The sequence below is a fragment of the Microtus oregoni genome, unplaced genomic scaffold (assembly GCF_018167655.1).
Source record: "Microtus oregoni isolate MIOR12 unplaced genomic scaffold, Mior012 000080F_ref0000499, whole genome shotgun sequence".
NCBI lineage: Eukaryota > Metazoa > Chordata > Mammalia > Rodentia > Cricetidae > Microtus > Microtus oregoni.
The window spans coordinates 6,040,989-6,066,318 of record NW_024544538.1 but is presented as its reverse complement, the minus strand read 5'-3'; the positions used below and the strand labels follow the sequence as shown (position 1 = coordinate 6,066,318).

Genomic DNA, 25,330 nt, shown 5'->3' with positions numbered 1-25,330 from the left:
GAAGGAAGAAAGGAAGGAAGGAAGGAAGGAAGGAAGGAAGGGGGAAGGGAAAGAAAGGGAAAGGAAGGAGGAAGTAAGAGGAAAGGAAGGAGGAAGGAAGAGGAAAAGAAAGAAGGAAGGAAGGGGTAGGGAAAGGAAGGAAGAGAAGGAAAGGAAAGAAAGGAAGGACAGAGGAAGGTGGAGAGATAGCTGAGCAGTTAAGAGTGTTGGCTGCTCTTCCTGAGAACTCTGGTTCTATTGGACACACATGACAACTCATAACCTTATGTAATGCCAGTTCCAGAGGCTCCAAAGCCTTCCTATGCAGGCAAAGCACTCGTACACATAAAATAAAAATGTATAAATTTTAAAAACTAAATTAAAGAAACAAAGAAGAAATAGGGCTGGAGGATAGCTCGGAGATAGAATGCTTGTCTGGTATGTGCAACGTCCTAGGTTTAATTCCCAGTACAGCCGAAAAAAAGTTTCTACTTCATTAGATACTCATTCTGAATATTGTCAATAAAATAAAAATATTTACAGGTACATCTAGAATCTAGGGTGTGTTGTCTGTGTGTGTGTGTGTGTGTGTGTGTGTGTGTGTGTATGATGTATAGTCCTTTATTATGTCAGGTTTTGCATAAATTCATGGATATTTATGGATCAGAGAAATGGCTCTCTAGGTAAAAGTGCTTAAGACCTGAGCTGTATCTTTTGAGATCCACAAAGTGGAAAGAAAGAATAGAAATCAGAAAGTTGTTTTCTGACCTCAACACATACACACTAGTGCGCTAACAAATAAAACAAGATAAATATTGATGATTGTATAGAAATCAAAATAATTTAAATAATAGTGAGCGGGTCGACAACTAAAGCTGTTCCAACTAACTGCCTAGGCAGAGAAGCATCTGTCAACAATCCTACCCCGCCTCCCCCTGCATCGTAGCCAGATGGGACGTTCCGGAAGTTAATCAGGCCGGCACCAGCACGTGACCAGGGAGAAGCCAGGTCCTACACGTGCGTCTGTGACGCCATCTCGGCGCGACCCTTCATTTCCTTAGAGTTCTCTGGCTGCTCCCCTTGAGCTATGCCGAAAGTCGTTTCCCGGTCGGTGGTCTGCTCTGACACCCGGGATCGCGAGGAATATGATGACGGCGAGAAGCCCCTCCATGTCTACTACTGTTTGTGCGGCCAGATGGTCCTGGTGCTGGGTGAGTGGCGGGAAACTGCTGCAGCGAGACGTAGGGCTTTTTTTTTTTTTTTTTTTGGAGACAAGATCGCATTAAGTTGCTCAGGTCGAACTTGAATTCACTATGTAGTTTAGAACGGCCTCGAACTTGCCCGCGATCCTCCTGCATTACAGGCGCGCACCACCACTCTAGGCTCAGGATATTTTTAAGTGGTTCTAAGCGGCGAAATCTTTCTTCATTCCTTTAGATTGTCAATTAGAGAAATTGCCAATGAGGCCTCGGGACCGGTCTCGCGTGATTGATGCTGCCAAACACGCTCATAAGTTTTGTAACACCGAAGATGAGGAGACTACCTATCTTCGGAGGTAAGGGCTTAATGCTCTATTTCCCTGCTGTGTTGAGGTCAGTTTGTGAAGAATGTAAATTATTCTGTGTAGTATTAATCAGCTCACATAGTTAGGTCTGATACTTTGACATTTGTGCTAGTAGTCTAACTTATGATAATGCAGCAAATTCTTTCTTGTACTCTGTTAAAATGGTACTGAAACTTGATTCTCTTGGCATTTGGTAGCTGTGATGTTCCAATTACAGGTTTGAATGAGTTTGTACAGCCTGCAACTTTAGTTGTTGTTATCGGTATTATTTGCAGGGCTGGGGAAGGAGCCAAGGGCCTTAGTCTTCCAGGATGAGCACTCTCCCACAGAGTTAACATCCCCAGTCTATAAGCTTATGCATGGCCTGTACCAGGTACTGAGCTAGGTACCAGGTCTTGAATGAATAAAGCACAGTCTATATTAAAGATGTCAGTGAGGAAATTACCATATGGTAGAAGAAGAAAACTAAGTACCAGAAGCTGCCTTCTAACCTCCGGATAGGCAGGCCATGGCAGCTCCATCCATGCCCACAACAGACAATACAAAAAAACCCCAAAAATTTAAAAGAAACAAACAACAAAACGCCAGGCCTGGTGGCACATGCTTTTAATCCCAGAACTTGAGAAACAAAAGTAGACAGATCTCTATGAGCGCCAGTCCAACCTGGTCTACGTTGTGAACTTCAGGTCAGCCTAGTCTACATAGTAAGACCCCCATCTCTCTATGTGTTCCATATACACATATGCACACTTACACATACACAGAGATGCTAGGTGAGAAGGGATAAGTCAAAAGCCTGGTCTACAAGAGCTAGTTCCAGGACAGGCTCCAAAACCACAGAGAAACCCTGTCTCGAAAAACCAAAAAAAAAAAAAAAAAAAGAGCATACATAGCTCAGCTGACAATTCTCAAAACTTCAGCCTCCAAATCTGAGCCTATTAATTTTGGTTGCTTAAAGCTACCCAGATTGTGGCATTTTACTATAGCAGTTTTAGCATGCTAATACACCAGTGTATTCCAAATGTCTTAAGTGCCCAGCATACAACAGGAGCTCAGAAAATGAAATATTTGCTGATTGAGTGAGTGGACTTTATTCTGGGGGACAGATATTCTGTGGTATTGGACACCTGGCGATGACCACTTTTATCTTCTTCTTCTTTTTTTTTTTTTGTTTTTGTTTTTTCGAGACAGGGTTTCTCTGTGGTTTTGGAGCCTGTCCTGGAACTAGCTCTTGTAGACCAGGCTGGTCTCGAACTCACAGAGATCCGCCTGCCTCTGCCTCCCGAGTGCTGGGATTAAAGGCGTGCCCGGCCCACTTTTATCTTCTATACACACCTTAGAACTCTTTCCTTTTTAAAAGTGTGTGAGTGTGTGTTAGTGCTTTACTTGCATATATGTGTGAAGAAGAAGGCATCAGATCCCCTGGAACTGGAGTTACAGACAGTTGTGAGCCACCATGTGAGTGCTGGATATTGAACCCGGGTCCTCCAGAAGAGCAACCAGTGCTTTTACTGCGGAGCCAACTCTCCAGCCCCCTCTTTCCTTTCTTCTAACTCTGTATTATTAGCTTCTCCTGGTTCTGTCCAATTCTTTGTAACTCTTCAGTCCTTCCTTTTTCTCTCTCATCTACTTTCTCATGTATGTATGTATGTATGTATGTATGTATGTATATAAAGGGGCTCATGTAGCCTAGGTTATATGTAGGTGATATGTATGTATGTATGTATATAAAGGGGCTCATGTAGCCTAGGTTATATATAGGTGAAGGCTATGGATCCCAGGGATAGAACGTGGGTCATCAAGTTTGGTGGCAAATGCCTTACTTTTTGAGCCATCTCTCACTCTCGTATGGGTTTTTCCCAGCAATGCCAGTGTTCCTTGGCTTATCAGTGCATCACTCCATTATCTGCCTGTATCATGTGACTTTTTCTGTGCCTTTTAATTTTTATAAATTTTATTTTCTGTATGTGGATGTTTTGCCGGCATGCATGCTTGTGTATCATTTATGTGCCTGGTGCATACAGAGGCCAGAACAGGAACTGGAGTTGCAGATGGTTGTGAGCTGCCATGTGGATACTGGGAATAGAACCCTAGTCCTCTGGAGGAATAAACAGTGCTCTTGACCTCTGAGCCATCTCTCCAGTCCCTCTTCTCTTATTATTTTAACTTTTTGTTTATTTTCATTTGTTTTTCTGACAGTCTCTCTTGTAGCACAGGCCTGGAATAGGAGGATACTTAGCGGAAAATGACCTTAATTCCTGATCCTCCTGCTTGTATCTCTCAAGGGCTCAGATTACATGGTTCACTTTGTGCTATGTTTTATCTTCCCCCATTATTTAGAAATCTGGTTTTGAAAATTATCAACTAGCTTTAGGATCGCTGTAATAATTACATATACTATTTATAGAAAGTTATGCATATAATAGTATTATGTATTATTCAGTTAGTACAGAAAGCAATTGCATTAGTTAGGGATTGTATTGCTGTAAAGAGATACCATGACCATGGCAGCTCTTAGAAAGGAAAGCATTTCTTTGAGGTAGGGGCTTACAGTTTTCGAGGATTAGTTCATTCTCATCATGGCAGAGAGCATGATGACATGCAGGCAGACATGGTGCTGGAGAAGGAGCTGTTATGTTGATATGCAGGCAACAGGACTATTTCACTGGGTGTAGTTTGAACATAGGAGACCTCAAAGCCCTTCCTCCAACAAGGCCACACCTACTCCAACAAAGCCACACCTAATAGTGCCACTCCCAATGGGGGCCATTTTCTTTCAAACCACCAGCAATTTAATACAACTAGTCTGCAGTCTCCTGTAACATCACAAACCTGGTCAAGAAAACTACTGGGTGCCGGGCGGTGGTGGCGCACGCCTTTAATCCCAGCACTCGGGAGGCAGAGGCAGGCGGATCTCTGTGAGTTCGAGACCAGCCTGGTCTACAAGAGCTAGTTCCAGGACAGGCTCCAAAACCACAGAGAAACCCTGTCTCGAAAAACCAAAAAAAAAAAAAAAAAAAGAAAAAAGAAAACTACTGGGTGACCCTAGACTGAAATAGAAACCCTGTAATCTGATCAGCCTTACCCTTAGAATGAATCAGCTATAGTACTAACCTTACTTAGTAGCAAGTAGTACCTTATTTAATGGCAGGGCCTAGGCCAGGGACTTGTAGCCAAGCACTCTTGGAGTTCAGAGTTCCTAGAACTTACCAACAAGCAAGTACACTCCCTTTGACATAGTTCGTGGTCTAGTCATGTGCAGCTTTTCCAAGGGCTTACTCTGTGCTCTTTGGCTGGCCAAGGCAGAATTCTAGTCTTTTCTTAGTGTTCCTCTTTTTTGCCAGTTGCTGAGCACACAGCTTTCCCACCTACTTCTTGAGTGAGAATAATAATTTGTGTTTTTTTTCTCTTTTTTTTTTTGACACAGGTTCTCACTATGCAGCCTAATCTGGCCTTCAATTCAATCCTCCTGCTTCAACCTACCATGTGCTGGGTTTACAGGCAAGTGCCACCATACCCAGCTATATCTTTGTTTTTCATTATAGGACTTCTAGGTAACCTGACTTATTGTCTTATAATTGTTCATAGAATAACTTGGCAGTGTTTTTATGTCTATAATATTGGTAGGAAATTTTAGGGTTTTAAGTCCTGATGACATCAGACATTCTATATAGCAGCAATTCCACGAATACACCATGTATATATGGAGTATTTCATTCAAATGAAATCCCACTTTGTATCTGAACTGTGGCTCGAGGACCATCTCTTCATGAAGTTTCTGTGACTCTCTCAGACAGAGTGTGGTGCTACCACCTCTGCTGCTATTATAGATTGCTCCACTTAAGAATTTGGCTTGGCTGGGCAGTGGTGGCACACACCTTTGATCCTCAGGAGGCAAAGGCAGGTAGATCTCAGAGTCTGAGGCCAGCCTGGTCTACAGAGTGAGGTCCAGGACAGCCAGGGCTACACAGAGATACCGTGTCTCGAGAAAAGAAAAGAAAACTTTTAACTTTGTCAACCAGCTGCAGTGACTTACAACTGTTATCCTAGCATGTGGGAGTCTGAAGCAAGAAGATTGCTTTGAGTTTAAGGCCAGCCTGGGCTACATAGGCAAACTCTAGATCATATTGGGCAGCTTCAATAAGATCTTATCTCAGAAAAAGCTTCTTGATGATCAGTTTAGTTTCCTTATTCAGATGAATCCATTTAGTATTGTACATCTTCTCTGTGTACAGTTCTTTTAATTTTATGTGTATGTTATTTTACCTGCATGTCTATTTCTTTACCACATGTGTACCTCACAGAGGTTAGAAGAAGGCATTGGGTCCCTGGAACTGGAGTTACAGACAGTTGTGAACCACCATATGGGTGCTGGGAATTAAAACTAGTTACTTTGGAAGAGCAGTCAGTGCTCTTTACTGCTGAGCCCTCTCTCCAGTCCCTATATCTAGTGTTTTGCTCAGCTCTGGAGATAGAGAGATAAGGCAGAGTCTGTCTGATCTCAGGGAATGGATGATGGAAATGATGAAAAATTAATAAGTAGAAAAAGCAAGTAAGTATGATTATTAAAACCATAAGAACAAAACAAAGGATTGGTAGAGAAAGTCACATGAGAACTTGTTTGAAAATGTAATCAGGAATGTGGAAGAGGGAGACTGTATAAGATGCTCTAGAAACCAGTTATGTTCTTAGGTGGTACCAGGGAAGCTACTTCTGCCTCTATTTAGAGAGTGATTTGGAGGAAGAAACTAATGGGAGCAGATTCTAGAATAAGTGGTTGGAATTTTTTATTTCCAGTAGGAATTCAGGTTGAAGAAGTCCTGTCTATGCTCTAACATACATAGCAGACAGTGAGAGCAAAGAGAAAGAAGTTATGACTATAGAAATGTACTGATACTATAGAACAATCTAAGATTTCCACATATTGCAAAACAAAAAATCAAAGGCAATTAAGAAACTGAGAAAGAAATACTTGCAAGATTTATTAATAGTGCAAGTCTTTTTAACGTAAAAGAAAAAAGTGACTCAAAAGATATGAACTAACAGTTCACAAAAATAAAACAAAAACGCACAAGTGGTTGTCACTTTGGTGCAGTTTTGAAAAGGGAATGCAGATTGACAGGTCTCGTTTTCTTTTCCCTATTTCTGAGATGTGTATTGCTATGTTACCCAGGTAGGTCTCAAACTATGATCCTCCTGCCCCAGCCTACCGAGTAGCCATGATTATAGATAGGTACATGCTATTGCACCCGTGAAGATCTAATTTTTCACATGTGAAATTGGCTGGGATGCACTTAACTACCATACACTGTCAGTGAGGCAGTAGAGAAACAGAACTCTTAGTGCATTGCTGCTAGTGTAAAGTGGTGCAAGTTCTCTAGAGAATGATTTCCGGAGTATGGTTCCTTGACTGAGAATGGCCTCCCATTGGCTTCTTTGAATGCTTGGGTCCTGGTTGGTGGACTGTTGGGAAGGATTAGGAGGTGTGGCCTTGTTGACGGAAGTATGTCACTGGGAATGAGCTTTCACTAACACCAGGCCCAGATTATTTCTAATCCCCTAGCCAATGAAATGCTATTAATACCTCATTGGTTAGGGGATAATGACAAGAAAATATATGCATTTCAGTACTAATACAACTTTGTGCTGTGTGTGTGTGTGTGTGTGTGTGTGTGTTTTGCATACACATGGGTGCATGGGTATATATACACATGCATAATCTAGAGCCAAATGCTAGGGTGTCCTCCTCTGTCACTCTGCATTTTATTTCCTTGAGACAGGGTCTCTCACTGAGCCAGAACTTTGCCATTTCAACTAGGCTGGCTGGCCAGTGAGCTATCAACTCCCAGTGCTGGAGTTACAGGCATACATAGCCAAGGCTGGCTTTTTATGTGGATACTGGGGATTCTAACTTGGGTCTTTGTTCTGGCAGAACAAGCACTCTTACTCACTGAGTCATCTCCCCACCCCTGACACAACTTTTGTCTAATATTTTCTGTCCATGGTTGGTGGAGTCCACAGATTTCAGAAGCCATGGGCGCAAATTGCTGACTGTATAATTGGTTGCTGCTATATTATTGTGGTTATCATTGTTGATACTACAAGACCAATCACGATTTTAACTATTAATACTACTTACCGTTTCTCTGTTTAGCTAGCATTATTATTAATTGCTCACAACCCTCTTAGTTGCTCAGTACATGCTCGTGAGAGAAGGAATGCATGCTGGGGTTATACATTTAATACATGCTTAATCAGCCAGTTGATCTACGAAATGAAGAACTTCTGAACAGCCGGGCAATGGTGGCGCACGCCTTTAATCCCAGCACTAGGGAGGCAGAGGCAGGCGGATCTCTGTGAGTTTGAGACCAGCCTGGTCTACAGAGCTAGTTCCAGGACAGGCTCCAAAGCCACAGAGAAACCCTGTCTCAAAAAACCAAAAAAAAGAACAGAACTTCTGAACTTTTACCATGAGTTATGATAAGTGATGAATGATGGGAAAAAGGAGCTAGGAGGTTAATTGGTTATGAGATTTGCTTGTAAGTTTTCATTTTTTTAACTTCCATTTTTTGTGCAGGCCTGAGGGCATTGAACGTCAATACAGAAAGAAGTGTGCAAAGTAAGTATCAACAGTGTGGGTTTTTCTGAGCATGGGTCAGTAAAAGCATACTGTGTTAGGAAAATAATCTCTTTTTGATCTCGATAATCTCAAAGGCCTTCAAACCAAATGCTAATATGCTTTCCAAAGATGCTAGTTAAATCCACCTCTGATCAGCTGATTATAAAAGTAAGGAAAATGAGGGCCTTTTTTTTTTCCTCAGAGGCAGGGTCTTGATAGGTAGTTCAGGATAGCTTTGAGCTTTTGCTCCTTTGCCCTAGCCTCCCAAGTACTAGGATTATAGGCATGCAGCACCACACCAGGCAAAAACTTGAGTTTTTAACATAGTATAATTTGAAAGATCAAGATGTAATATGTCTGCATAAAATGTACCCATCTGAATATTCAAGTCGATGAGTTTTGACAGAAAAATACAATAAATTAATGCCACCCCCGTCATGATAGAAAACATTTCCAACACCCTTCACCCTTTTCCCTGGTAGCCCCTGCTTTATGTCATACTGCTTTCACCGTTCCTAACACTTCTGTACAAATACATGTCTTTATACCTGTCTGTCTTTCCCTCTCTTTCCCTCTTCCCTCCTTCCCTCCCTCCCTGTCTCTTTCTTCTCTGCGCATGTCCGTGGCATGGAATACATGTCAGACTCAAAGGACAACTTGCATAAGAGTTTTGCCTTTTTGCATGTGGGTGTTGGGAGTCAAACTCAGGTTTTCCAGCTTGACAGCAGACTCCTTTACCCGCTCAGCCATCTCACTGGCCTCTATACTAGTTTTCCTCAGTTTGTTATTTTAGGGATTCATCCAAGGTGTTATATGTATCTTTTTGTTGTTGGTTTGTTTTTTTTTTTTGCTTTTTGTTATTTATTTATTTATTAAAGATTTCTGTCTCTTCCCCGATATATGTATCTTTTTAAAATTGTTGACTATCCCATCCTATTAGTTCATTTACTCATTCACAGTGGTTTTTATTTTTGAGCATTCCATTGTATCAGTTTGTTTACCCATTTACAATTAATTTGAGTTGCTTCCAGTGTAGGCTATTATCAGTAAAGTTGCTGTGAGTATTCTAGATAGATTTTATTGTCAATATATATTTTCTTTTGGAATAGAATTGGCTGAGTCATAATGGAAAATGTGACACAATATAATTTAGTTCCAGGTTTATGTATAAAATCTATTATGTAGACTATAAAACTAAGAATCTTAAAGGATGTTATTTAAAGCAAAACTTCCAGCTTTAGACTATTAATAGTAAGAATATTAGTGAGTTCAAGTTTTGTTATTGTTGTTTTGAGACAGGGTCTCTCTGTGTAGCCCTGGCTATCCAAGAACTTATTATGTAGACCAGGCTAGCCTTAAACTCACCTGCCTCTGCCTCCAGAGTGCTGGGATTAAAGGCCGGCCCCCATGCCTGGCAGTTAAGTTCAATCTTTACATAAGGACAATTGTGTCTTATTTCTCAAAAGATTCAGAGTAGAGGGTGGGCGGTGGTGGCGCACGCCTTTAATCCCAGCACTCGGGAGGCAGAAGCAGGCGGATCTCTGTGAGTTCGAGGCCAGCCTGGTCTACAAGAACTAGTTCCAAGACAGGAACCAAAAGCTACGGAGAAACCCTGTCTCGAAAAATAAAAAAAAAAAAAAAAAAAAAAAAAGATTGAAAGTAGGAGCACTGAAGCAGAAGAAAACAAGTAGAAGATAGGAAGGCTTTGAGCTCCTCACCATACTGGATTGATGAGGCTGGTTTTATCATTTCTTGTAGGTCTACTTTTTAGCTCAAAAAGCATAATGGTCAGCCAAAGAAAGTGTCCACTTTCTCTGATGCTGTAAAATGAAACAGCAAAGGGGACAGAATGCCCAAACCAGTGCCAAGACACCTGAGTATAACGGTAGCAGTTTTTTACTACAAAGCCAATAGTAGCATTAGATAGCATTTCCCAAATTTTGTCTAATGTCAAAAATAATCATATGGAATGCCATTGAAAAGAGCAGAGTCTCAAGCCTTACTCACCCCCTACATTTGCCAAACCAGGATCTTATGGGCCAGGCCTAGGAACCTGATCGGAAATTTCAACATGCATCCTAATTGATTCTTGCCCAGTCCGTTAGGGGAAAGGAAAACATTTTATGCCACAAACAAAGGTCTTCTGAAAAAGCAAGTCTCCTTTGTAAGTCATGCTTTGGGGAGTAGAACTAGAGCTTTGCAGAGATTCACTCCGCCATTTGCAGGTGTGGGCTTCCGCTCTTCTACCAGTCCCAGCCGAAGAATGCGCCTGTGACGTTCATCGTGGATGGAGCAGTAGTGAAATTTGGTCAAGGCTTTGGGAAAACCAATATATATACTCAGAAGCAAGAGCCTCCTAAGAAGGTAATTATCATCCAAGGGCACAGGCGACTTAATACAGCTACACATTTAGTCCCAGGTTTCATTAGTGCTGGGGATCATACGCAGGACTCGAACATATTATGCAAGACCCACTGAGCTGGAGCACTGCCCCCTAAGCTTTAAAATAAAGCAACTTGGGGGCTGGAGAGATGGCTCAGAGGTTAAGAGCATTGCCTGCTCTTCCGAAGGTCCTGAGTTCAATTCCCAGCAACCACGTGGTGGCTCACAACCATCTGTAATGGGGTCTGGTGCCCTCTTATGGCCTGCAGGCATACACAGAGACAGAATATTGTATACATAATAAATAAATAAAAAATATTTTAAAAAAAAAAAAAAAATAAAATAAAATAAAGCAACTTTCACCTATACATCTATAATATTATTTATTAAGAAAATGCAATTGTTGTATATAGCCAGATATAGAACTATGACATTTATTATTTGCTTCATATGCAGTAATCTTGTAAGGTTACAAATTGTATAATTTTTATTTTCCTCTTTTCAGTTTTTTTTTAGAGTGGGAACAATTAAATCCTCAATGAATTAGAATGATTTTTAAATATACTTAAAAATCCCTCAATAGTGGAGTGGAGAGATAGCTCAGCCATTAAAGGCTACCCTCACAACCAAAAATATAAGAGTTCGGTTCCCAGCACCCACAGCTGTCTCTCCAGCCACCTTTTGCCAGGTAGTGGTGGCACACACCTTTAATCCCATCAATCGGGAGGGAAGGCAGAAGCAAGCGAATCTCTGAATTCGTGTTTAGCCTGGTCTATAGAGTGAGTTCCAGGACAGCCAGGGCTAGACAGGAACTGTCTCAAAAAAAAAAAAAAAAAAAAAAAAACTCAAAAGGAAATGCTTGAAAACACTGACATTTAGATAGTTAGCCTGCCCTGTCCCTAAGAGGCAGGTATTCTCACACCGTGCCTGTACACAGGCACGCAAATGCATGTGCTTACATGGCTCATGGATCCTTGTGAGGTGACCTTAGCTTGATTAGCTTGATACCTCTTCCTTCTCTTCTAGGTGATGATGACCAAACGGACTAAAGACATGGGCAAGTTCAGCTCTGTTACTGTGTCTACCATTGATGAGGAAGAAGAAGAGATAGAGGCTGTAAGTGCTTCGGCTTTCATGGGAATTGGAATTGGGGGGCGGGGGAGTAAGGGGACTTAAGTCAGAGCCTCTGCGGAGCAGAACAATTGGCAGCCTTGCTTTCACACCCTGCTCCACTAGTAAGAAACTCAGTGCTATTGGGAGTACCTGTTTCCCTGAATGGGAGGGACATCTGCTATAAAATGAGAACAAAGAATGTGGATCCTCTCATCACTTTTTAATTTTAAAACTACTGAACTGGATTCAGATCTGACAGTTTACGCCTATAATCCCAGTACTCTGGAGGTTTAGATGGGAGCATCTTACATTCAGGGTCTGCATGTTCCTATCTCAAAAACAAACCAATAAAAAATAAGGTACTGGACTGAATAATTTTCAGTCCCTCCCAGGCAGGCTCTAATGGTTTGAGTCTGTCCTTAGCAGTAACAGCAGTTACTTTTCTGGTATTTCAAGCCAAGTGTTTTTTATGGAGGGATGTTATCAAATGATCACCATGGAAACCTGAAGTCTCCGGGGTTATTGAGAAAATGAAGAATTGGAAGTGTAGGGAGGCCTGCTGTTTGAGTTCCAATTTATGGGCTTGAGTAGTACAAATAACGCCTGAGGTCTTGATTGTAGTTCCTGGTAAGTGCGCTGGTCTGAAGGCCCTTCATTTTCCCTATAGAGGGAAGTTGCCGACTCCTATGCACAGAATGCCAAAGTGATTGAAAAACAGCTGGAGCGCAAAGGCATGAGCAAGAGGCGACTGCAAGAGCTGGTGAGTGGCATGGGGAAAGGCGCAGGCCTCCTGGCTTGGATTTCTTGCTTTGAATGATTTGCAAAGGCTCTTGGAAGTTACTAGTATAGTTGGCTGCCAGCTTCCTCACACCAGGCTCTGGCTGTGTTGGTAAATAGTGACTGGGGTCTAGCACTAAATTAGAAATCTTGTTTGCCAGGCCTAACTTGAGTGATGGTTAAACCTGCTACTTTCTCTCTAGGGTCAGGATTAAGGGCCAGGTTTTTTAGTGCTTTCCAGTACATGATGGCATACAGTTCTGCTACCTCAGTAAACCCAAATTGATGGCATACAGTTCTGCTACCTCAGTATACCCAAATTGATGGCATACAGTTCTGCTACCTCAGTTTACCCAAATTGATGGCATACAGTTCTGCTACCCAGTATACCCAAATTGATGGCATACAGTTCTGCTACCTCAGTATACCCAAATTGATGGCATATAGTTCTGCTACCTCAGTTTACCCAAATTGATGGCATACAGTTCTACTACCTCAGTTTACCCAAATTGATGGCATACAGTGCTGCTACCTCAGTTTACCCAAATTGATGGCATACAGTTCTACTACCTCAGTTTACCCAAATTGGGACTTTGATTGCTTTTAAAGCACTGCTAGTTTTCTTCTTTATCCATGGGATTAACTTGGAGCATGATATCTCTATATAGGGTGGGACCTACATTTTTCAATTTTTTAGCATATTTAGTGAGTTTCTTCATGGCATTTCATAAGAAGTGTCTCATTATCTTTGTTCTCATTCTTTCCCTACCCTATACTCTCCCTACCCCACAGCCTCCCCCTGTCCCTACCCCACAGCCTTCCCATGCTCCTACTCCACAGACTCCCCATACTCCTACCCCACAGCCTTCCCATGTCCCTACCCCCTCTGGTTGGTCTCCTTACTTCTTTGCATAGTATCCCTCCTCTGCTTTTTTTGTTTTCATTCTCTCTGGTTTTTTTTCAAGACAGGATTAGTCCAGGCTGACCTGACAGTTGCTATGTAAGCTGGCTTTGAACTCCTCCTGATCCTCCTCCCTCTAGCTCCCTAGTTCATGGATTACAGGTCTCCATTCTGCTTGTCCTTCTGGTTTCTTAGCACACATATCCCTCCTTCCCCTTGATGATCTACACACACATACACATGTAATTTTATATCTAGCTTTCATGAGCCAGAGTTTTGAATTGATGGATAAGGATTGTAAAACCACAGTTGGCTTATACACTAAGCAGTTAAGGGCAAGTGGGACAACTAGAATAAAGAAGAAATGTTAAGAATTTCATGTGATTGTGATGTATCAGGGCATACTTTTTTTTCTTTCCAGGCTGAATTGGAAGCCAAGAAAGCAAAAATGAAAGGGACTCTGATCGACAACCAGTTCAAATAATTCAGATCTTTCTGAGTTGAGACTGGAGGCCGGCACTTAAATCAAGACGAAAGAGCTTCTTGATTTCATGGTCTCGTTTCTATGTCCCAGGAAGAATCTTTCTGACCATCCCATTGAGTTTCCTGCATTGCTGTTCTTGTCTTTCACTAAAATCCTTGACCCCATTTCACTTGCTTTCTAGGAGGTAGATTGTTTTCAAATCTTTGTATAAGTAAGTTTTCTGTCTTGTCTTTGAGACAAGTTCCTGGTACACACTGGAGGATGGCCCTGAACCTATAATCCTCCTATCTTAGCCCTCCAGTGCTGTAACTGCAGGAATGCACCACTGTGCCTGGCTTCCCTGTCAGTCCTCTTCTGTCATATCTTTAGGGCTAGATAAGTCTCTAGTTTCTAAGGTTGATGGTTTGGTGGTTTTTTTTTTTTTTCCGAGACAGGGTTTCTCCATAGCTTTTGGTTCCTGTCCTGGAACTAGCTCTTGTAGACCAGGCTGGTCTTGAACTCACAGAGATCTGCCTGCCTCTGCCTCCCGAGTGCTGGGATTAAAGGCGTGTGCCACCACCGCCCGGCAGGTTGATGGTTTTTTATTTCTTCTTCAAAGCTAATAACTGTTTTAAATTTTTTGAAAAAAAATGATGGTATGAGAGGAAAGTTGGAGGAATTAAAATTAATTCCTTCTAATTCTTAAAAGGTGGATCCTTTTAAGAGATTCTGTCTCTGATCTTCAAACTGCCCTTAGAATTAATTAACTAGGGTTTGAATGATTCTCTTGTCGGTAGAAATAGTTAGAAACCCGAATCTGCAGAAATATTTCTTTACTTAAAATAGTAGAGTTATATGTGAGCCATGCCATATGAAACTACAGAATTAAAGAAGGAAAAGCCATGTGGCTGGGGGTGTAGCTCAGTAATGGAGTACATGCTAGGCATGTGTGAGGACATCCCCAGCACCAAAAACAAAACAAGAGAAAGAGCCAGATTGCAGACGCAGGGGTAGGTAGCTCAGGTCTGAATGAAAATATGGCCTTGCTAAGTAACCCAAAGGAGCTAGTCAGTCAGCTGGGAGAATTACTGTGTGAGGACACAGGAGGGGGCGTAGTGAGAGTAGATTGTCTGTTGGGTGTCTTGTTTTCCATTTGCTATTTGCAGAAGCCTGTTTGAAGTGTGTCATTCCTTCAGTGATGTCAGTATCCACGTGGTTCTTCCCATATTCCTATCTGTTTGCCTGTATTGCAAGGCGTGAGGAAACATGGAGTGTGTTGCCCTCCTGGTGTTATCTCTGACCAATTGCACTTTTAAGACTTGTTTGTGAGGTTCTGCCAGGAAGTCATTGTCTTTGCCTTTTCTGATTTCATTACTTGCAGGGAAAAGTAGGCTAGAGTGGAGGTACAGTTGAGCTAGCAAAAACTGGGCCAAAGAGGATTGGGACTGCTGGGAATGCACAGAATGGTACATGTTACCACCTTCCCAGTGACTCCGCAGCCAGTGAATGGGATCTGCCTTTGGCTAATTCTTCACCTCCTTTCTTCTCCTAGTTGTGAGACAGAATTAACATTGTATGAATGACCAACTGTGTCCACCAGACAATGACCTCTGCCTTTACTCCACTTTATCCCCAAATTCCTATGTGCACAGCTTGGATATACTTACACCACCTCAGACATTCAGGCTTCTAGTCTCTGGCCACGTGCTAGTCTCACAGACTTACTTCCTTGTAGACCTTTTTAGGTGTGTGTTTAGACTTGAGGGGCGCTTATTTTGTTAGTAATAATGAAACCTAATGGTAATAGCAGCATTAATACTCATTACTCTCCACTGAGTACTTGGTGTGTGTCAGATGCTGTGGAAAGCACTTTAGAGGTATTGGCTCTCTCGAACAATACCTCCTATGATAGTTAACTCTTGTCATCAACTTTTTCAAATGAATACCCCTGAATCTCAGACTTCAAGTTCCCCAAGAGCCACTGGCCAGGAATTGGGAAAGCCAAAAATCTGACTTTAAAACTCAAGCTCTACTATGCTGAACTGCTTCTCCTGTGGAATCTTTATTTATATGTATGTATAGTTAGATCAGAACATAATCATTTTGAAAAATCAAGTGACGTGCAATGATTCAGCTAGAGAACCCCCTAAAGCAATTCTGTGGTTATACTTCTACGTATTTTATGAAATATTTGCTGTTAGATAAATGCCAATCATTTCAACTTCTGGCTCAAGTTACAAATTTTGCTTCCTCTATAAGGATATGAAACATTATGTCATTAATATCAAGTGAGTGTGTACATTTCATTTTTCTCTTTTTATTAAAAATTATTGAAACAATATGATGTACTTTCTCTATTAATTTTAATAAAAAGAGCCATATTGAAATTTTGGAAAGTCATACTCTCTTTTCTTTTTGCAAATGATCAACTGTGGCAAAAATATGAAAATGTTATGAAATGTTCTCACTCTAATAGATGGTGGCATTTGTAATTGTGACTGTCATTTAAGAGAATTTGAAAAGCTTTTTAAAGACTAAGCTGTCTTGTTGGGTGTGCTGGCATGTGCATCTAGTTCTAACATTTAGGATCACTTTTGTTCAGGAGTTCAAAACCAACCTGGGCACCATAGCAAGCAGGACTTTCTCAAAAAATAAAATATAAAATAAAATAATATAAATAATAGAATTGAATAAACTAAACTAGCTTGCTTTGATCATCTTAAGATTCATATTGCCACGGACCATATGTCCTGTGCTTTTCTCGGTTATCTACTGATTTTTATTTAATTTTCCTAGTGATAGATGATGTTGAACATACTGCTTTTATTACAGTTTTTAAAAAGTTTATTAACCATTTTTGTTTTTGAGATGGGGTCTCATGTAGTGGCTGACTCTTATTTTTAATTTTAGATTTTTAATATAGATTTAATTTTTAATTTTAGAATTTTGAAACACAATCCCGTATAACCCAGGCTGACATCAAATTCCCTGTGTACCTGAGGCTGACCTTGAATTCCAGAGCCTTCTGTCTCTACCTCCTGAGTGTTAGGATTAAATGCTTAGTGTCTTTTAGTAGATTTTTAAAGATCTTTTAAATTTTAATTTTTGTATGAGCCTTTTGCCTGCATTATATGTATGTGTATCTCACGTGTGCCTGGTGCCTGCAGAGGTCGGAAGAGGGCATGAGATGCCCTGGAACTGGAGGTCATGGGTGGGTGCTGGGAATGGAAACCAGGTCCTCTACAAGAACAAAAAGTGTTTTTTGTTTGGTTTGGTTTGTTTTTTCAAGACAGGGCCCAACAAAAAGCTGAGGTTTTTTTTTCCCCCCCCAGAGCTGAGGACCAAACCCAGGACCCTGTATTTGCTAGGCAAGCACTCTACCGCTGAGCTAAATGCCCAACCCTGAAAAAAGTGCTATTAATACTAAGCGGTCTCTCTGGCCCCTATCTTTAGAAACAGGCAAACCTGATGGCTGTGGGATTTTTATTCTTTAGCTGCTAGCAGAGATTGAATCTAGTATCTAATGGCTGAAGTTGAAGTGCTCTACCACCTTGAACTCTCGACTTGGGCTGCCAAGTCCAGTTTCTCTAGCCTTAATTTTTTTGTTGTTTGTTTGAGACAGGGTCTCACTTTTAGCTCTGGTTGTCCTAAAATTCACTCACTATGTAGACTAGACTGGCCTCAAACTTAGAGGTCCACCTGCCTCTGCTCCCCCAAGTGCTAGAATTAAGGGCACCTGGGGGAGCAGAGGCACCACATCTGGCCCTCTAGCCATATTTAATTGTGGAGTTCAACAGTGTTAAGCTGCATGATTGTGAATCAAATCTGTAGAACTTTTCAGCTTCTAAATCTGAAACCCGGACACAAAGGGACTCCTAAGCCCTGGTAACCATGATGTTCTTTCTGCTCTGGTGAATCTGTCTGATTTAGATACTTACTGTGTGTGAGATCACATAGCACTTCTTTTTGCGAGGGGCCTACTTCACGTGCCGCGAGTCCTCAGTGTTCGTCCAGGTGTGTGCTGAATCGCCTTCCCTTTTAGGGTGTAACAGTTCCCTGCACGTGTATACAGTTTATTCACTCGTGTCAGTAGACCGCTGTTTGGATAACGTTACAGTCACCGTGGCCGTGTAAAAATAACTTTGGGACATCCTAGTTTCGGTTATTTTGGATAAGTGTTCAGAAGTATGGTAGTTTTAGGGTTTTGGGTGGTATGTTTTGTTTTTGTAGTGGGCATTAGGTCTTGCGTCTTCCACATTCTATACAAGTTATTCTATCACTGAACTGTTTCCCTAGCCCTTAAAAAATTTAAATAATTTTTTGAGATGGGGTTTTGCTAGCCCAAGCAGACCTTGAATGCAAGATATTCCTGGGTTTTTTTTGCCTCCCAACAATTACAGACTTGCACCACCAGCTCTGACTATTGGTAATTTTTGCAGGAGATTCCATTCTGTTTCCCTTAGCTTGTTGGATGTTCTGTTTCAAAATCTCTCAGTCACAAGCCAACAATAAATAAGGACTCAAATTTCTCTGTACCCATATTGAAATTTTATTGTATCGTTTCTGCATTTCTTCGGTGACTGGTGATGTTGAGTATCTTTTCATAGGCATATTGCCTTTTAGATAGCATCTTTACAGAAATGTTTATACAAGAAATGTTTGTCAGTTTGAATTGGTTTCTTTTTTGCAATACACATGTATATGTTAATTTTCCATCTGTATCTTTGGTAAAGTGTGTGTTCAGCTCTTCTACCCATTTTTTTTTTATTTTTTTTATTTTTTATTTTTTTTGGTTTTTCGAGGCAGGGTTTCTCTGTAGCTTTGGAGCCTGTCCTGGAACTAGCTCTGTAGACCAGGCTGGTCTCGAACTCCCAGAGATCCGCCTGCCTCTGCCTCCCGAGTGCTGGGATTAAAGGCGTGCGCCACCACCGCCCGGCTCTACCCATTTTTTTAATGTTGAATTTTTTATGTTTTATTTGTTTGTTTGGTTTTTGTTTTCAAGATAGGGTTTCTCTGTGTAGCTCTGGCTGTCCTGGAACTAGCTCTGTAGACCAGGCTGTCCTCAAACTCAGAGATCCTCCTGTCTCTACCTCATGAGTGCTGGGATTAAAGGAGTGCGCCACCACTGACTGTCTTCTACACATTTTAAACCTGCTTTTTTGAGGTTTTTTGTTGTTGTTTTGTTTTGTAAATGATTTCTGTTTCCTTTTATTTATGTGTATGTGTGTGTATTGTCACTTGTATGGATCTGCCTGTGGAATTACATATGATTGTGAGCCTCTGTGGGTGCTGGCAACTGAACTTGGGTCCTCAGCCAGAACAAGTGCTGTTAACCATTGAGCCATCTCTCCAGCCTTTCTGTTGTGCCTTTCTTGACTCAATCATGAATATCTTCTATACTTCTGAAAGTTGTATTTTTGACATTTACATCTGTAGTCGTCTATTTTGAAGTAGTTTTGTATAATGCATAAGTTGTATGTCAGTTTATTTTTTTAAAAACATGTCTAGTTTTGACTTCTTTTTCTTCTTATATTATTGTTTTTTTGAGACAAAACTGTTTTGTGTAATAGTCCTGGCTATCCTGGAACTCGCTCTGTAGTCCAGGCTGGCCTCAAACTCACAGAGATCCTCCTGCCTCTGCCTCCCAAGTGCTGGGATTAAAGACGTGTGCCACCATCGCCTGTCTATGACACCTAGTTATTAACAAGACTATTTTTCCTTCATCTCTTTTATAGTTCTGTCAGACATCAGTTCATGGTTGGGTGTGGTGGCACCTACCCTGAATTTCAGCACTCAGGAAGCAAAGGCACTTTGCATCTCTGTGAGTTCAAGGCCAGCCTGTTCCAGACCAACCAGGACTGCAAAATCGAGACCCTGTCTCAACAACAACAAACCCACCAGCTCACTATGTTTCATCCGTTGTTATTTTACCCACACAGTACTTGTTTTCCTTTTTAATTGTGAGCTTCACACCCAAGGCTTCACCTATGTTACACTCAACCACTGAGCCCCAGCCTCTACTACCTTGCCAGTTTTCATTTCTTTAGTGTTGCTGTATTTCGTAGACTGGTTGTAAACTTACGGGCTCAAGTGATCCTCCTGCTTCTTTTTCCAGGTAACCATGACTATAAGCATATGCTACTCTGCCTAGCTATATAGAGTGTCTTGATTGGCTTATTGCAGCTTTAGGGACAGTTTTGAACATTTGGTCACGATTCTTCCACCTTCGTTCTGTTTTGTAGTTATTTTTGGCTATTATGGAGTTTTGTCTCCCATATTTTAAAATCAGCTCAGTATTCTTTCTAGGGTGTATGGGATTTTGTAATCTCTGAAGATCATTTTATGGAAAATTGGCATCTGTACAGGTGTTTGGTTCTTTTTGTTAGTGCTTTAGTTTTCATGTACAGATCTTGTAGATAATTGGTTGAAATGTATACTTGGGTTCTTCACTTTTTCCTGATGCTGTTATAAATGTCACTTTTTTCTCTTTTGTAAAATTAATGTTCTATCTTTCATGTATATGAGTATTTTTCTAGCGTGTAGGTATATGCACCACATGCATACCTGGTGCCCAAAAAGGCCAGAAGGGGTATTGTGTCCTCAGGAGCCATCGTGTGGGTGCTAGAAATGGAATACAGGTCTTTTCCAATAGCAGCATATACTCTTAGCCAGTGAGCCATCATCTCTCCAGCCCAATTGTTTGGTTTTTGTTTTGTTTTTTGAGACAGGATCTCTTGGAGCCCTGGCTGACCCCAGGCTCACTGTGTAGCCAGGGACTACCTTGAAACCTCTGCCCCTGCCTGTCTCCACCTCCCAAGGAAAGATTAAGCCTGCATACCACCACACCTGGCTTTTTGTTTGTTTTTTAAAATTCAAGCAAGATGTAATGTTTCATTACGACATTTCTACATAATTTATTTTTGTTGATCTTCCCTGTCCCTTCTTTTCCATTCCCCTGCTCCTCCTGTACCATTCAACTCTCGGCCATCTCATTCTTGGTTTTATGTCGCATGTGTTCCCCTTCCTCTTTTTCCTTCCTCAAAACAATTTCCCCTTCTCATGGTCCATTTTCTGGTTTCATCACACACGCACACGCACACACACACACACATACATATATATGTGTCTCATACACATATGAGAGAGGAAATGTGGTATTTGTCTTTCTGAGACTGGATTATATGACAGCATCCATCCCGCAAACTCTCAATATTGAGTTAGCCTTACAGTCAGTCTGCTTTCTGTCATCTCATACCCCGATAGTCGAGTGACCTCATCTTGTAAATGATCAGGTATTAGGTGCCATGAATGTATGGTTCTTTTTTTCAAGTTCTAATTCTTTTTTTTTTTTTCTTTAGATTTTTGAGACAGAGTTTCTCTGTGTAGCTTTTAGAACCTGTCCTGGAACTCGCTATGTAGACCAGGCTGGCCTTGAACTCACAGAGACCTGCCTGCCTCTTCCTCAGGAGTGCTGGGATTAAAGGCATGCACCACCACTGCCAGACTGAATGTATGGTTCTTGTGTCAGATGGGATCTCACCACAGATGGTCATTTGCTCAATGTGATGTTCTGGATTTAGCAGCTCTAGCTCTCCTGTTCCCACCATATCACATCAGGACCACTTTGTTCCCAACCTTTATTTTCCCCTGTAAGACCCCCTACCCGCTAGCAGAGGACTTCTCTCTCCAAAGCACCAAGAGCAGAGGAATATAGTTAGATGCTTCTGACCTTTTGGCTTTGCTGTCTCAGGGGTAAAGATGCGTGTCTTTGAGTTCAAGGCTAATCCACTCCCTTTTAGTAACTCAGCCATCTGTGGAGCAGGGGATGTTAGTGGTGAACAAAGTGGTTCACAGTTTTCAAAGCGACAGACACTACTGAATGAAATGAAAGGCCAGTAAGATGGTTCAGCAAGCCCGCCAGCCTGAGTTCATTTCCCACAACCTGTGCTGGGAGGAGAGAACACAAAATTGTCCTCTGACTTTCACATGTGTTTGCCTACACTCCTCACACATACACACTAGTCAGCCATGCAGGCCAGGCAGTGGTGGCACACACCTTTAATCCCAGCAGCCACACTAGTCAGTCATAGAGGCCAGGCGGCGGTGCACACCTTTAATCCCAGTACTAGAGAGAACTATAAAACAGGAGGAAATTGGTCTCAGTCTGAGGATTCGTGGAGACACGGTTGCCGATATCCGTCTGAGGTAGCAGTAAGAGGCACTGGCTGACTACTTTGCTTTTCTGATCTTCAGCTTGACCCCAATATCTGTCTCTGGGTTTTTGCTATTCGTGCAGCATTCCAGCTGATGGCATTGGAAAACACAGAGGGAAGAAGCTTTGAAAAACCAGAAGGATGGCAAGTGGGACTGCGTACAGGAGAGGAAGCAGTGAGGCTTAAGGCACGAGCAGAAGCCAGTCCACGGAAGCCAGTCCACAGAAGCCAGCCCACGGAAGCCAGTTCACAAAGGCCAATCCGCAGTAGGCCTTGCAGACCAGGATAAGGATTTGGAATCATAGATATGGTAGGAAGCCGTTAGAAGCTTTAAAGTCAAGGTGGAACACCGTTCACTTTATGGCTTTCCTTTTGTAAGATGTGCCTGTTTTCAGAGTTGTGCGCTGGCACTGGCTAGCCAACTGGAGCGCCTGTCCCTGGGGAAGACTTTCCCACATTCTCAACGCTCCTTAGTTGCCTGTAGTTCTTTGCATAGAGTTGAGGCCTCGTGGGCTTTCCCTTGTTCACCTTAGTTTGTCTATTGTTTTGGCCCTTGTTATGCCCTTTTTTTTTTTTTTCCTCAAAAGAAACAATTTATTTAGAATAAAACAAAAGCAGCTCAACTGTGAGCCCATGTTTGAGTTATGCCCTTTTTATATTAATCACAAAAATAAAAGAAATAATTTTTAAAAAAACTTTCAAAAATTGCGCTGCTGGGGATTGGTCCTCGGGTCTTACACATTCTGCTCAAGCACTGCACCACTAACCTGGGTCCCTGGGTCCCCTGATTCAGGTTTTCTTTTCTCTTATTTATTTTTAATCACATGTGGGCACACGTGTTTATGTGTGGGTGTGCCCACATGTGTGCAATGTGGCTCATGGAGGTCAAAGATGTTGAATACCCTGAAGTTACAGGCCACAGTGGGCTGCTGGTTTTGGGTGCTTTCTTTCCTCTGGGAGAGTGATCTGTGCTCTTAACTGCTGCGCCATCTCTGTAGAAGAGAAGAATCAAGAAGAGCTCCTTTGCTGGGCGGTGGTGGCACACGCCTTTAATCCCAGCACTCGGGAGGCAGAGGCAGGTGGATCTCTGTGAGTTCGAGGCCAGCCTGGTCTACAAGAGCTAGTTCCAGGACAGGTTCTAAAGCTACACAGGGAAACCCTGTCTCGAAAGAGAAAAAGAAAGAAAGAGAGAGAGAGAGAGAGAAAGAAAGAAAGAATAGCTCCTTGAATTATGTGTGTAGAATAATTTAGTGATTAAGTACCATTTTCTTTTTAAAAACCTCTCTGTCTCTCTGTCTCTGTCTGTCTGTCTCTCTCTGTGTGTCTGTCTCTCTCTCTCTGTCTCTCTCTCTTTCAGGGGCTGTCATTGTGTGCATGTGGAGTCAGCTCTTTCTTTCTACTGTGTGAGTTCCTGGGTATCAAACTCAGGTCACCAGGCTTGCATAGCAAGTGACTTTTTGCCACTGAGCTATCTTGCCAGGCCAGAAGTGCCATTTTCTTCGGTGCAGAGCAACAGCGTGGTAAGAAAGCCAGTGACTATGTACTGGACATATTTCTGAAACGGTTATTGGCTGTCTGAGTGGTGATGTCAGATGAACACTTGACTTATTTTGTCACTGTAAGCCAAAGCTGGAGAGAAACAGTTTTAAAGGAGATTACGTACAGGCAAGACCCAGCCCCAAGAGCATGCTCCCAATGACCTTTCTCCTTTAACTGTTCTTACCTTCCTATTGGAGGGTCTATTACTGTCTTGTTTTAAAACCAGTGACCTCACAGACACAGCTATGGGGATGTTCTACTAATCTTCCAAAGCATCTCTCAGTCTAATCAAAGTGAAAGCCAAGACTGATCAGCCCAGTTGTGGAAGACTTGCTATGGATATGTTTGAGAGTTGTTTGTGACTGGGGAGAGATGGCTCAACAGTTCAGAGTACTTGCTCTTGCAGAGGACCCGGGTTCAGTCCCCACCAGCAATGCAGTGGTTCACAACTGTCTCTAACTCTAGTTCCAGGAGGTCTGGTGACTTCTTTTTGGCCTCCACAGGACCCAGGGTACACATGTGACACATATACATTATGCAGAAATTCAGGCAAGCACCCATACACATGAAATAAATACTTAAGAGTTGTCAGTGTATAGATGCCAATGAAAGCCATGAGACAGGATGAGGTTGCCAAAGATAAAAGCATAGCTAGCAAAGGTCCTAGAGAATTGAGTCCTTTAGGACTGTTTCATCGCCAGAAGCTGTGGCTAAGTTTGGAGGATGGATGCCAGCATGGGATCAGGGACTACCCAGTATAGCAGAAATGCCAGTCCACTAGGAAGTTGGTCCACAGAGGGAGCAGCTACCCAGCGGAAACCACAGAGGAATAGTCACTTCTGGAGATAACATTAATAACAGAGAGAAAGGAAGGGAAACGCTCAGGTCTACCCTTCTCTCCTCCAATCTCCTGCCAGTAACTCCCATCAGCCAAACATCTCCGGAAATCAGAGAAGAAAGGAGCCTGGGAAATGTCATTGTCTGCTACCCTCAACACAGCAGGAAGAGGCACATAGGCAAATGGCCAGCACATGCTTAAAGGAAGAGGAAATAACCGGCTGCCAAGCGCCACAGAGAAATGTGACAAGGACTTGGAAATGCCTGTTGCATTTAGCAGCAAGAAAAAAGTTGGTGACCTGGACAAGAACAGTTGGAATTAAGCCGTGTCAGCAACGCTGGACAGAACTGAGTTCAAGAGCGAAGGGCAAAGAGGAGTTGCAAGCTTTGATTACAGATTTTTAAATATTTTTATTCCTGTAAAGGAAAGGAGGGAAATGGAGTGCCATGTGGAGGGGAAGTAAGACTGACACGTACTCTCAAGACAGGAGAAAGAACAGCATATTCGAATACTGATGAAAAACTCCAAGAGGGAAGTAAGAATGAATGATGGGGGCTGGAGGGATGGCTCAGTGGTTAAGAGCAGAGCTGCTCTTCCACCCAGGTCCAATTCCCAGCACCCACATGGCAGCTCATAACTGTCTGTGACTGTACATCCAGGGGATCTGACACCCTCACACCAATGCACATAAAGTAAAGTTAAATTATAAAAAAAGAATGAAGCCTTTGCAGTTGCTGCTCCCTCTGCCCGGAACACTTTTCTCACAGGTATCGATTGGCACTGCCCACTCCCTCACTTCTTTGGGTCTTGATTTTCTTGGCAGAGGACTTTGGTGACCATTATATCTAAAATTTCATCACCTCCTATTTCTGCTTTCTCTCTTGCTTTTTTTCCTTACATAAGACCCTGCATATGTTTCTGGCTCATGTCATTTATTACCTG

The 25,330-nt window shown here is 42.1% G+C and overlaps 1 protein-coding gene across 2 annotated transcripts; it reads left to right on the top strand.

The window, feature by feature from the left end:
- Positions 1–913: 913 nt before the first annotated feature.
- On the top strand, positions 914–22,590 carry LOC121441708 (STING ER exit protein). 2 transcript variants are annotated; one of them, XM_041642945.1, is made up of 7 exons: positions 914–1,190; positions 1,417–1,534; positions 8,121–8,162; positions 10,388–10,526; positions 11,571–11,660; positions 12,325–12,417; positions 22,095–22,590. In XM_041642945.1, the coding sequence occupies exons 1-7, from the start codon at positions 1,067–1,069 to the stop codon at positions 22,104–22,106; spliced, it is 618 nt and encodes a 205-aa protein (XP_041498879.1). In that variant the 5' UTR covers positions 914–1,066; the 3' UTR covers positions 22,107–22,590. The 2 variants fall into 2 exon arrangements, with proteins under 2 accessions (XP_041498879.1, XP_041498877.1); XM_041642943.1 differs by lacking the exon at positions 22,095–22,590 and adding an exon at positions 13,757–16,244 and having other exon boundaries at positions 922–1,190.
- Positions 22,591–25,330: the final 2,740 nt, after the last annotated feature.

Coding starts and splice junctions, on each gene's coding strand:
- LOC121441708 (XM_041642943.1), top strand. CDS start 1,067: ATGCCGAAAGTCGTTTCCCGGTCGGTGGTCTGCTCTGACACCCGGGAT. Junction 8,163..10,387: donor TACAGAAAGAAGTGTGCAAA/GTAAGTATCAAC, acceptor CGCCATTTGCAG/GTGTGGGCTTCCGCTCTTCT. Junction 10,527..11,570: donor AGCAAGAGCCTCCTAAGAAG/GTAATTATCATC, acceptor CTTCTCTTCTAG/GTGATGATGACCAAACGGAC.